The 13115-nt window shown below is 47.7% G+C and overlaps 1 protein-coding gene across 2 annotated transcripts in view; it reads right to left on the reverse strand.

The window, feature by feature from the left end:
• BCLAF1 (BCL2 associated transcription factor 1) overlaps nucleotides 1-13115 on the reverse strand; it is an 850362-nt gene that overhangs the window by 606421 nt on the left and 230826 nt on the right. The window contains exons 4-5 of one of the 2 annotated variants that reach the window (XM_069606756.1): nucleotides 7447-8100; nucleotides 7191-7360 (exon numbers count right to left, since the gene is read on the reverse strand). In XM_069606756.1, coding sequence (XP_069462857.1) covers nucleotides 7191-7360; nucleotides 7447-8100 — 824 coding nt within the window. The remainder of the gene's footprint in view (nucleotides 1-7190; nucleotides 7361-7446; nucleotides 8101-13115) is intronic. The other variant, XM_069606757.1, reaches the window with a different exon arrangement.

The raw sequence follows: 13115 nt of genomic DNA on the forward strand, positions 1-13115 counted from the left end.
CCATCTGGATAGAGTTTGTTTGGTAACTGACAGACCTAGCTTGTGACCTATATAACCAAATGAAAGGTTGTCATGATGTTGTAACTTTGCCATTCTTGAAACATAAAAGCTTAGAGCTCTCCTTGGATAGAGTCTATGAAATCTTTCCACTTCCTTGCCAGGACGAGGTGTAGGATAGAAGGCTGGAAGCACAATTTTCTGTGCTAAATGGTAGTCCGATACAATCTTAGGTAGAAAAAAAGGGTTTGATCTTAAGGACAACCTTATCCTTGTAAAAGGAGGTAAACATAGGTCTACAGGATAAGGCCTGCAACTCACCCACCCTGCGGGCTGCTGTTATCGCTAATGAAATAGTTTTGGAAGTTAGCAACCTAAAAGGGCAGGCATGGAGTGGCTCAAAAGGAGCACACGTCAAAAACTTTAAAATCAAATTAAGGTCCCAAGTTGGAATTTGGAAAGGTGTAGGAGGAAACACATTTGTGAGTTTAAGAAATTGAGTTAAGAGTATTTTGAAGTTGGATGCCTCCTCTGAGCCGAGCTCGAATATGGAAAGCGCTGCTAGACAACGCTTGACTGTTCCAATCTGCAGCCCCAGATTTGCCAAATGCATCAGAAGATAACCCGCAGGAGTATCGCATTGAAAAGGGTTCACATCTTTCTCCTTACACCAGCTGCAGAACTTGTTCCAACAGCAGCGCTATAAGGATTTCGTTACTAGGCTTTTGGCCGAAAGCAAAATCTCCATTACGTCATCCGGGAGGTCCCAATCCTTGTACCTCAGCCTCTCAGAAACCATGTGTGAAGGCCAAGTGTCTTGACCTCTGGATGGACAACCAAAACCTCCTCTCGCAAGAGAAGGTCCTCTCTTTTTGGAAGACGTATTGGAGAGCATATGGACATGTCCAGAAGGTCTGTTACCAGGTTCTCCTGGCCCAAGCCGGGGCAATTAGGAACATGGATTTCATGAACTTTCTCAACCTCCTTATCACTTGAGCAATGACAGGGACTGAAGGAAATGCGTACAGGAGTGGAAACTTCCAGTCCACTATGAACGCGTCTTAGAGCTCCTCTTGGGGGAAGACTCCATGCAGCAGTGCAGTTCGCACTTCCAGTTGACACTGTTCGCAAACAGATCCACTTGTGGGGTTCCCCAAAGTGTGAAGATCTCTCAAAGGACTTTCTTAACCTGTTCCCACTTATGGGAGACTGTGCTCTGCATGCTCAGAACATCAGCAGCTGTATTCTTCTTTCCAGCTAGGTGAACTGCTGATGAGGCGATTCCTTCTTGAATTGCCCAGAACCAGAGCTGCAGTGACTCTCTGCACAGTGGTAGTGACCCTACACCACCTCTCTTGTTGAGGTAGTACGTGGCCACTGTGTCGTCCATTATCAGGACATTCTTTCCCCATACAGAGGGCAGACAGGCCTTCAGCGCCAGTCTGATTGCCCTCCGCTGCAAAAGGTTGGTGTGTATATTGGACTCTGATGGAGACCAATGACTGCTGATTGTCAGACAGTTGGTGTAGGCTCCCCACCCCATGAGTGAGGCGTCCATTACTACTTTATCTCCAGCCATGGTTGCCAAAAAGGTTCCCTCTTCAGAATGTTGTCATTGGAGGCCCACTACAGAAGATCCTGTGTGACCCTGCTTGGAACATGAAGTAGATGCAACTTCCTGCCTGAGAATTGAGACCACTGTGTCCTGAGAACCCACTGAAGGGATCTCCTTGTTAGGCGAGCCTCTGGTACCAGGAAAATGCAGGATACCATGAGACCGAGCAACCTCAAAAAAAATCAAAGACCGGAAGACGCTGGGCATTCTGGAATTTGGCTACCATCTGCAGAATGTGTTGAGTCCTCACCTCTGGTGGCAAGGCTTTTCCCAGGGATGCATCCAGAACTGCTCCAATGAACTGGAGTCTTTGAGATGGTATCATGTGGGACTTCTTGTAATTGAGGGAGAAGCCCAGTCTGTGAAGGGAGTGGCATGTTACGTTGAGATGTTCCAGGATTTGTCAGGGTGAACGTTCACTGATCAGCCAATCATCCAGGTAGGGGTAGACGTGAATCCCACCCTCTCCTGAGACTCTGGGACATTTAACGAATGGCTTCCCAGTGGATGGTCCTGCAGTCTCTGTATGAAGGGGAGGCAGTAACCTTGGGCTACTGTTTCCAGTACCCATGCATCCGAAGTAACACCTTGCATTCTTTCAGATGGGGCAGCTGGGGAGCAGGTGTAAGCGGATCTAGGTCACCTGGCCTAAGCCCCGCCCACCTGGTGCCTTCCTGGTTGCCGCTCTTTTTCACCACTTAGCAAGCCCCGCCCACCTGGTGCCTTCCTGCTTGCTGCTCTTTTTCCTACTTAAGGAGCCCTCCAGCCTCTTTTCTTTTGCAGCTGGGGAGCAGGTGTAAGTGGATCTAGGTCACCTGGCCTAAGCTCCGCCCACCTGGTGCCTTCCTGGTTGCCGCTCTTTCACCACTTAGCAAGCCCCGCCCACCTGGTGCCTTCCTGCTTGCCGCTCTTTTCCCTACTTAAGGAGCCATCCAGCCTCTTCTTTTGCAGCTGGGGAGCAGGTGTACGTGGATCTAGGTCACCTGGCCTAAGCACCACCCACCTTCTTAGCCCTGCCTCTTCCTTCCTGCTCTTAACTCTTAGATCAAGGGCGTCTTTCGTCCAAAGTGAACGGCAGTCAAAGAAAAGGGCAATTCCCGTTCAGACCAGTTGGATCCAAGGTCCGACCCTCTGCTAAGACAGCAGGTAAGCATGTACCAACATGTGTTTACACCCTCTGTCCCCACAGGCCATCCCCACCCTCTATGGTCCCCCCGTGTTGTTCCCTTGTGCCCTCTCCCCCTTCCTGCACACAGGAGTCTGTCCTGATACATTCTGGCTTCACCATCACCGTCTTGTGGCCAATGCTAGATTTTACTTTTATGGACCTCATTGATTCACGGTGCGTCACCCTTTCTCAACTCTCATGCTGGACTTGCTTTGCATCTTGTACTCATGGTGACCCTGAATCATGCTGTTCCCATCTTCATCTTGAACCCAGACCTGCAACATTGTGTGTTACTACTGACTTCTGCTATTGTATTTGCTCTCCCCTCTTGCTTCTCCACTCTTTGACTGCTTACTCTCTGTTCTGTCCTCCCCTCCCCTCTCCCTTTTCCTATCTCCTCCCCTTACTTTCTTCTATGCACTTACTCTATCAGAATTGTCCCTGGACCTAGTATGATAGCAACTCTGTCCGTCGCTCCCCCATCCCCTTACTGTTCCCCCCCCCTCCCTGCAACACTATCTGAAACATTGTCAGGCCTAGTACGATAGTCGCTTGTTTTGTTCCTCTCCTCCCTTTCTGCACCCCACTCCCTCACCTTTTGTTTTCCTCCGGCTCTACCAGAAATGTTGTCAGGCCTAGTATGGTAGTCGCCGGTCTGTTTCCATTTCCTTCCCACTCTCCCGCTCCCTTCCTTATCTATGTTTTAGCACTTGCACTATCTGAAATGTCGTCAGGCCGAGTCCGATAGTTAATTTCACATCCTTACTGTTCATGGCCTGTAAGAATGTCGTATTTTCCCTTGTTCCATCCCTTGCCTTGAAGCGCTTTGAAACACATTGTGTATAGGCGCTATATAAATAAACTATCATATCATATATCATATGCTGTGACAGTCTGCCTCTGACTGGGGTGTCGCCAGTCAAGACCTCAGAGGTTTTGAAGCAGCGGCGGGTTGGTAAAGGTGCTGCTGCTTGGGTGGGCTTTGCACCTCTCCCTCGTCCATCACAATGTAATCTTCTTTGTCCCCTTTGACCAGCCTGTCCTCTCGCTCTTCCAACTGAGTTGTAGCGAAAGGATCTACCCCTCCAAGCTGATGCGCTGGGGTGAAAAGGCTGTGGCTGCCCAATAGCAGTACCTAGGAACTTGGCTGCCACCTTTGAAGTCTGCAGCTTCAGGACCTTCGTCAGCCTTATTACCAAATAAGTGTGAGCAGTCAAAGTGCATGTTGTGGAGTCTAGATTGTACCTCAGGTGCAAACCAGACTTCCTCAACCATGAAAATCTGTGTATGACAGTTCTTATCGCCATTGTTCTGCTGATGCTGTCAGCAGTGTCCACACCTGATTGCAGAGACTCACACATGGACTCCTTACCATCCTTTATCAGGTCCAAGAAGCAGTCTCTTCACCTTCAGGGATGTGATCAGCCGCCATCGCTATGCAGTTCCACAGGGTGAATGTGAATTTTGCAAGAGCACATGTAAAGTTAGCAGACTGTAAATCCATGCTGCTAGCAAAACAGACTTTCTTTTCCCATGAGTCAACACGTTTATCATCCCTATGAGGGGGTATGATTGGATCTGCCTCTAAGCAAGATGCATATGTAGCTGCTAGCACTACCAGACTTTCCGGAGTCTGATGTATTGACAGGAAGCCCGGTCGCTACTGGATGGCCTGTACTTTGTGAGATTTTAATTTACTGCAGGGATGGACTCTGGAGCCTCACAGTTTGCCACAACCCTTTTTTGGAGTGCCACATGAAATGCCAGTATAGGGTCATATTGAATACCTTTGTCTAATATAGTTGTAAGGTTGTCTTGCTCAAATGAAGGAGCTAGCCCATTCCATCCTTAGAACTCTACAACTCTGGACATTAGGCTTCTGAATGTGGCATCTGCATGATCAGCCGGATCTGGTTTCTCAAAATCTAGCTCTGGAGAGGTGTCGAACCCACTAGCTGTCTGTAGGGTGTCATAGTTCACTAACCCTGGTCTCTTCTGAAACAAAGCATTCAGGGACATTTGTATGTTTATGAATACCAGGGGCATCCAATTGAAGACCATATGGAGGGGTTTCATCTGAAGTTTCATATCCCTCATACATTTAGGTTAAGGATGTGAAAAAATCCTTTTTAGGTAGAGGTTTGAAAACCTTTTCCTTTTCCTTACTTTTTTGAGGCAAAGGAGTCTATGAATGCACATTCAGTCGGGCAGACTATGCTCTTTCCTGAGGAAGAAAAAAAAAAAAAGATGGTGATCTATGCCTTCTCTGATATTTTTGATGAAGAGGACCGTGGGATCGTTTTTCGACCTTTATGAGATGAATCTCTCCACTCGTGGGATGATCCAAATTTCAAAGGAGTGGTCAGGATTTGGGGACAATCCTACCCAGACAGTTTAGCTTATCACTCTTAAGGCCCTACCTGCCATTGACTGACAGAATCGACAGTCTACGGTCTTGTGCTCGACGCCCAGGCACCAGATGCATTTTTTTAATGCAGGTCCGTAATAGACATTTTGGGGCTGCAATCTAGGCACTTTTTGAAGCCAGTCTTCGGAGTAGTAGAAGTCGAAGACTAGGCCATCTCGAAACATTTTTTGTGGAAAACTGAAGCGTGCCGTAATACTTGAAGCAATCGCATTTGTGGAAAAACAAAACTGAAGCCAACGGGCGCTGTGCATGGTATATGTACTCGATGATGACGTCAACCGAGATGGAAGCCCTTAAGGGATATTGGGTCGACCGCCTCGACGCACAGCGCCCTTTGCCAAGAAGAAACATTTTTTCAAAGCAGCTGAAGCTGGAGACAAAGATATCATTAGATGAGGAATACGTTGGAGGAGACAATCCATTCGAAAAATATTAGACTGCCAACCGCATGATGCCTAATATCCAGGAGCAACAATTAATTCCTGCTCAACAAATCTTGACACTGCGTGTGAAGCTCGTGAAACACCCAGTTAGGCTAGGTTAACCCCTGCAAATGGTAATTGCCTCACTGTTGACTGGGTAGGTTGTGTGATGGGGGGGCAAAGAATCAGAATGAGAAGAGAGGCTCTCCAAGAACAAGAAACTCCCTAGCCAACAAAAAACTATGAAAATCTGTGAACAGCCCACTGGCTTCAAACATCTGTCACCTATGGGATAATTGGAACTGGAGTTGGAAGGGAGGTCATAAGTCTACATATTGTCTTAGTAGAGAGCTATGGAATCCCAAAGGAACGAGGACCTAATATTCAGATGCAGGCAATTAGGTCTAATTTGCAGAAACCCACATTTCTAAATTTCTAGATTTAGGCAGCAAATGAGTTGGAGCACGTTGAAGACAGCGAAGGAGCTGGAAGGAACAAGGAGAAAGGAGAAGGGAACAAGACGCAGAAGAATCGAGGAGGAAAGAAGGAAAAAGAAGCCTGGAAAGAAGCGCCTGGAAGAAAAAGCAGTGGAAGAGGAAAGTGGCCAACATGTCAGGAGGTACACAAAGGATGAAGGCAGCAGAAGGAGGGGTTCAAGAAGGTGTAGGATGCATGACTGTTAGACATGGTATACATAAGCACGAGTGCTGGGGCGAGGGTAAAGCAATGTCCCTCAGGACGGGGAAGGGGTGAGATCCCAACACCAAGTGTAAAGACAAAGTCCACCTTCCTGCCACCTAAGGGATCTCTGGGGGTTTTGCCCACTTTTATCTTACCCAAGTCACAACTGGTGAGCGGGCTTGGTGTGCTGGCGCACAAGCTCCCGAGAAACACAGTAAGGATCTCCAATACGAAAGACGCTGGTGACTAGAACATGCAATGCAAGGACACATGAAAGAAGTAAAGGGAAACTTTAAAATCCTTCTGCGAGCTGACCATTTCTGGGAAGGGAAACTGGCTGGGGTATTTTGGTTTACAACATACCCTTCCGTTAGCTGAAGAAGTCACCTTTTTAAAACTATTGCAGAAACCAATCTGTTATTAGTATAGTATTTTTTACAGCCCTTTTATTTAGTCCACAATTGTAGCTATCCTGATAAAACACTTGTTTAATCATACCTACCTACCCATGTGTCGGACTTGATCATAAGAGTCTTTGTGACATATTGAAAGAGAGTCAGAAAACACAAACCCTGAATTCACGCTGGTTCTAATATTTTAAGATACAATTTGTTGAAGAGAAGGCACCATTGGAAACTAAGACATAAACACACAAGATTGTGGGCCTAGACACCAAGAAACTGCCAATTATGTGGCCCAATTGCTTCTTACAGGCAAGTGAGAAGTACACATACAATGTGGTATAGCACTCAGAATATTAACTTCTCATTTTAGTGGGTACTACACCTTTAGCATATAGGCAAACAATGGGAGCACAATCAACCTTTCTTTTATTAAGGTGTCATTTATATTTACAAGAGGATGTTAGAGAGGACATACCTTGAACATGGTGAACCAGGGACACAATGTGCTCAATAAAGGACTCCGATGACGTTTTACTGGACTGTGGAAGCTTAAGATGATCAAAGATGGAACGGAACTCCTGGTCCTTGTTGACAGAATGAACAAGTGTGCTAGCAAGCAGCCTGTCATTCATCAAGGAATTGGACCTAAAATGATTAAAACACAACAGCTTTTTATAAACAAAACTTGGGCAAAAACATTAAAAAGTAGGTGTACAATGAAGAATACATACCTGTCTGCATCTTCTAGAGGTACTGTAGTCATTTTGAGTTTGACTTCAGGGCGATGGGTCTCACTGGCAACCATTTTCCTAAGTGGGCTCTCGTCCCTGAATGATGACTTTTCTCTCGACTCCATCTTGTGCAGAGGACTGTAATTGAAGAGTTCTTTCAGCTTTTCAAATTTTAGCTCATCTGGTGACTGACTTTCTTTGCTTCCTACATTTTTCTCAGCACTCTTGTCTTCTCTCTCTCTAGTTAAACTAGCTCTTTCCGCTCTATGGCTTACCTCTTTCACTCTCCCAGGCTTGCCCTCTCTAAATATATCACTATCCCTAGCACCTTTGAGCAACAATTTAGATGCAAGCTTTGTTCCTTCCTCCTCTGTACTCCAGTGAGATGCCAAAGCAACAGTTTTACCCTGATCAGCCAGGACAGACTTTCTGAACTGTCTATAATCTTCGGTCTCAAAGTCCTCCCCTTCAGAAACATTTAAAAAAGAGGTCTTCTTAGCCCCTCTATCACTAAAGTAATCTAAAGATTCAAGATCCTCCCACTCGCTCCCTCCTTCCTTTCTGCCTTTTTCAGACACCCCGTCCTTCTGTGGTTCTTTCTCCCTGGTATTCCCCCTGTCAATCGAGTGTATCCTAGCCTCTTCATCTGTGTACCTGTGAATGGCAGAGAAGGATGAAAAAGGTAATGCTAGATAGTACTGAGTGGCCTTTTAATGCATATTTAATACTGTGCCTTTAATGAAAAGGCTAGCAATGAGGGCGGGGGGGGGGGGAACATGCAGTGAGGTTGTTCCAAAAGTCACTCGCTGCATGCAAATCGTGTGTGTGACTGCAAAACGTAATTATTATGAGAAGACTGAAAAAGGATGCAGAATATCTCCTATCAGACACCCACAAAACACTAGGCCTGCTCAAGAAAAGAAAAAAGATTGTTTCCAAAAGAATGGTCTTGGTAGTGATTGGAATTAAATGGGGCCCATTCAATGGTTCATATAAGCATGTTGGGCTCTATGAACAAGATGAACAAGTTACTTCTTACCTTGTAACGTTCTTTCGACGGGATGTTCCTCCGACGTATTCCTCATCTTTGATAGACTCCCATAGCAGTGGCATGTAATTGGAGGTGGGAGTGAGAATGTTATGTATCCCTTTAGGGATGGACCGAATGTAATACGGCCTTGCCAAATCTGGTCTCTTGAGTAGTGGGGGAATCCAGATTGTAAAATTTTGTGAATGTATGTGCGGACGACCATGTGGCAGCCGCACATATGTCTCGGACCGGTACCCCTCTTTGGAGAGCCGAAGAGGCTGCGATACCCCTGGTTGAATGAGCCATGAGCTTTTGGGGTGGCTCTTTCCCTGCCAGTTTGTAACATTCCAGAATGGCCAAAATAATCCACCTGGAGATGGTTTGTTTTTTTATGGGTAGTCCCAACTTGTGACCTGAGTATCCTACAAACAGTTGGTCTGCTTGCCTGATCCTAGCCATTCTGCTGATATAAAAGCAGAGAGCTCGCCTTGGGTCCAGCCTATGTAGCCTTTCCTCCTATTTCCCCGGATGGGGAGGAGGGTAGAACGAAGGTAAGGTAATTTTCTGAGTAATATGAAATTCAGAAACCACCTTTGGGAGGAGATTAGGCTTCACCTGTAGGACAACTTTGTCCTTGTGGAAATTTGTATGCGGGGGTTTACAGGAGAGAGCTTGTAGCTCGCTCACCCTCCTAGCAGATGTTAGCGCTACCAATAGGACAGTTTTAAGCGTGAGAAATCTCAGCGAACAAGAGTGAAGTGGTTCGAATGGAGTGCCCATTAGGAAGTTTAAGACTAAATTTAAGCCCCATAAGGGAACCTGGAATGGTTTTGGGGGATAAACATTAGTTAATCCCTGGAGAAATTGTACCACTAGAGGAAGTTTGAAATACGATGGTTCCTCCGCAGTGCGCTTGAAGATAGAAAGCGCTGCGAGATAGCCTTTTACAGTGCCAACTAGAAGGCCTGAGTTTGCCAAGTAGAGTAGAAACAAATAACACCGTTGGTGTACCACATGAAAAAGGGTCGATATTCTCTTCCCTACACCAGCTGCAAAATTTGTTCCAGCGGCAGCGGTATGAAGACTTTGTTGCTGGCCTTATGGCCGAAAGCAACACCTCCATGACGTCATCAGGGAGATCCCAATCCTTGTACCTCACCCTTTCAGAAGCCAAGCGTGAAGGGTTCTGGTGTCTGGATGGAGAACCTGACCTCCCTTCTGCGAGAGAAGATTCTCTTTGAGTGGAAGACGGATTGGAGGACAGCTGGACATATCTAGAAGGTCCGGGTACCACGTTCTCCTGGCCCAATCCGGGGCAATTAGGATCATGGTTTTCCGGAATCTTCTCAACCTCCTGATCATTTGAGGAATAACAGGGACTGGTGGAAACGCGTTAAGGAGTGGAAACTCCCAGTCCACTATGAATGCGTTTCCCAGAGCTCCTCTCGGGGGGAAATTCCCTTGAACAGAACAGATCGCACTTCCAGTTGGTGCTTGTGGCGAACAGATCCACCCGAGGGGTTCCCCAAAGGGCGAAGATCTCTTGAAGGACTTCCTGAGCTAGCTCCCACTCGTGGGAGACTGCTCTGCCTGCTCAGAGCGTCCGCTGTCAAGTTCTTCTCTCCGCTAGGTGGACTGCCGATAGAGATTCCTTCCCGAATTGCCCAAAACCAGAGCTGCATCGCCTCTCTGCACAGTGGCAGTGATCCTACGCCTCCTTTTTTGTTGAGGTAGTGCATGGCCACCGTGTTGTCCGTCATACTCAGGGCATTTCTCCCCTGTACTGATGGCAGGAAAGCTTTCAGCGCTAGTCTGATCGCTCTCAGCTCCAATAGGTTGATGTGTAGTCTGGACTCCGATGGAGACCAAAGACCGCTGATGGTCAAGTCGTTGGCATGGGCTCCCCACCCCGTGAGTGAGGCGTCTGACTACGGTGATCTCCGGCCATGGTTGCCAAAACAGTTCTCCTTTCAAGATGTTTTCTGGATAGGCCCACCATTGAAGGTCGCGGGCTACCTTGTCCGGAATCCGGAGGAGATCTGTCATTCTCCCTGAGAATTGCGACCACTGACTTCAGTGCCCACTGAAGAGATCTCATTCTCAGGCGAGCCTCTGGCACAAGGAAGATGCAGGATGCCATGAGGCCTAGCAACCTCAAAATGTCGAAGGCTGGGAGACGTTGGGCATTTTGAAACTTGGTGACCATCTGTAGAATATCTTGAGCCCTCACCTCTGGTGGCGAGACTTTTCCCAGGGAAGTGCCCAGGACCGCTCCAATGAACTGGAGTCTTTGTGATGGTATCATCTGTGACTTCTTTAAATTGAGGGAGAAGCCCAGTTTGTGAAGGAAGTGGCAGACATAATCTAGCTGGATCTGAGCTTGTTCCGAAGATACAGACCTGATCAGCCAATCGTCGCGGTAGGGGTAGACGTGGATCCCTTCCCTCCTTAGACTCACAGCCACTACCAACATTAGCTTGCTGAAGACCCTCGGGGCGGAGGTCAGCCCAAATGGCAGAACTCAAAAATGATAATGAGAGTTGCCAATTGCGAACCTCGGGCATTTCCTGTGTTTTAGATGGATTGGCACATGGAAATAAGCATCCTGAAGGTCTAGAGATACCAGCCAGTCCTGGAGCTGGAGGGCCTGAAGGATCTGAGAGAGAGTTACCATCTTGAACTTGTCCTTCCTGAGGAACTTGTTCAATTCTCATAAGTCCAGGATGGGTCTCAGTCCTCCGTCCTTCCGTATGAGAAAGCAGGGGAGGGGAGGGGGGGGGGGGGGGGGAGTACCAGCCCTTGTTCCTGTCCGCTACAGGTTCTATGGCACCTTTCTCTAGCAGGTCTATAATGCAAGAGGAGCGAATCTGGAGCTATTCCCCGGTGGATGACTGAGGGATGTGTAGAAAGGGTAGGCAGTAACCCTGGGCAACTGTCTCCAATGCCCAAGCATCTGACGTTATAGCCTGCCATTCCGTCAGATGGCGAGTTAACCTGCCCCCTACAGGTGTATTGTGTGGAAAGGCCTCAGAGTGGTTTGGGGGCAGCTGATGCAGATGCCGAGGGTAAAGAGGCACCTGCTGCTGCTGCGGCCTTAGTACTTTTGACCCGTCCACCTCGGTTGGATCTCCTTTCGCCTCTTTGAGCCAGCTGTCCTCTGCCTTTCCCGAATGCGGAATAATAGCGAAAGGACTTTCCTCTCCCAGAGGTTTCTGAGGGGCGAAAAGGAGTTTGGCGGATAGCAGCTCCTAAAGATTTTGCTGCTGCTTTAGAAGTCTAACTTTTCCAGACTGACATCAGCCTTTTTTCCGAATAGTGAAGAGCCGTCAAAGGGCATATTCAAAAGTCTGGCCTGTACATCTGGAGCAAACTAGACTTTCGCAACCACGCATGCCTGCGGATTGTTGTACTTGCCGCCATGGCCCTGCTGATACTGTCAGCGGAATCGATGCCAGTTTGAAGTGATTCACACATGGCATCTTTGCCATCTTTAATAATGTTAAGGAAGGCTTCCTTTTCCTCTCCTTCGGGTATGCAGTTAGCCGCTGATGAAGCACACTCCCATAGTGTGTGACTGAACCTGGTGAGCGTACAGGTGGCGCTGATGGACTTCAACGGCATACTACAAGCAGAGAAGACTTTCTTCGCCATAGAATCGTACCTCTTGTCATCTCTATCCTGTGGGACAGTAGGGTAAGCGGTCCTACTGCTAGATGAAGTTGCCGCTTGAACCACCGGGCTCTCTGGAGTCGGTTGTTTTGATAAGTATTCAGGGTCAGCAGCCGCTACTCTATACTTGGCTGACAATCTTTTATTGACCGCAGGGATAACTTCAGGAGTTTCCCAATTACATGTAATTTTCCTTTGCAAGGCTGCATGGAAGGGGGCCATAGGGTCCTCCTGTGGACCTTTGTCTAAAATGTCTGTTAAATCATCCTGTTGAAAAGGGGAAGGCGCAGACCAACCCATAAATTCAATAATTCTTGCCATAAGGGTTCTATAGGGTGTCGGCATGTTCCTCTGGGTCTGGCTTAACAAATTCCACTTCTGGGGAAGTGTCCAGCCCACTTGCCTCATGTACTGACTCTTGTAGGTCCTTCAGCCTTCTTTCCTCAGAGGTGAAATCCTCTGAAATAGGCAGTGTGGACCTCTGTAACCCAAATGTTTCCTGGTCAGAATCTTCCCCCTCTTCACAAATTGAAGATAGTCCGGGGTACTCTGACCTCTGAAATGGTGTAAAACCCATCTCTAAGGCAGAAAGAGCCAAACTCGTCATTATTGTGCGAGAAAACGTCGATGCCGATGTGACAGGCTTCGAAGGCGCCGAGAACGGCGTCGAAAAAACTAGAAGGGATCTCGAAGAACTCGAGAGGATCGGGATCCTACTCGAGGACATCGACAACGGCCTCGCCGTCGTGCCGGAGGCCCTTGGAATCACCGTCGGCTGTGGAGTAGCCTTGGTCTTCTCTTTCATCGGCATCGACGATGGCGTTGAGGAACCCTACGACAACGGCGTCGATGGCGCCGATCCATGCGTTGAAGGAATCATCGACGACGGCGAAGGAATCATCGACGACGGCGAAGGAATCATCGACGACGGCGAAGGAATCATCGACGACGGCGAAGGAATCATCGACGA

Source organism: Ambystoma mexicanum, chromosome 4p (genome assembly GCF_040938575.1).
Source record: "Ambystoma mexicanum isolate Mex_15411 chromosome 4p, UKY_AmexF1_1, whole genome shotgun sequence".
NCBI lineage: Eukaryota > Metazoa > Chordata > Amphibia > Caudata > Ambystomatidae > Ambystoma > Ambystoma mexicanum.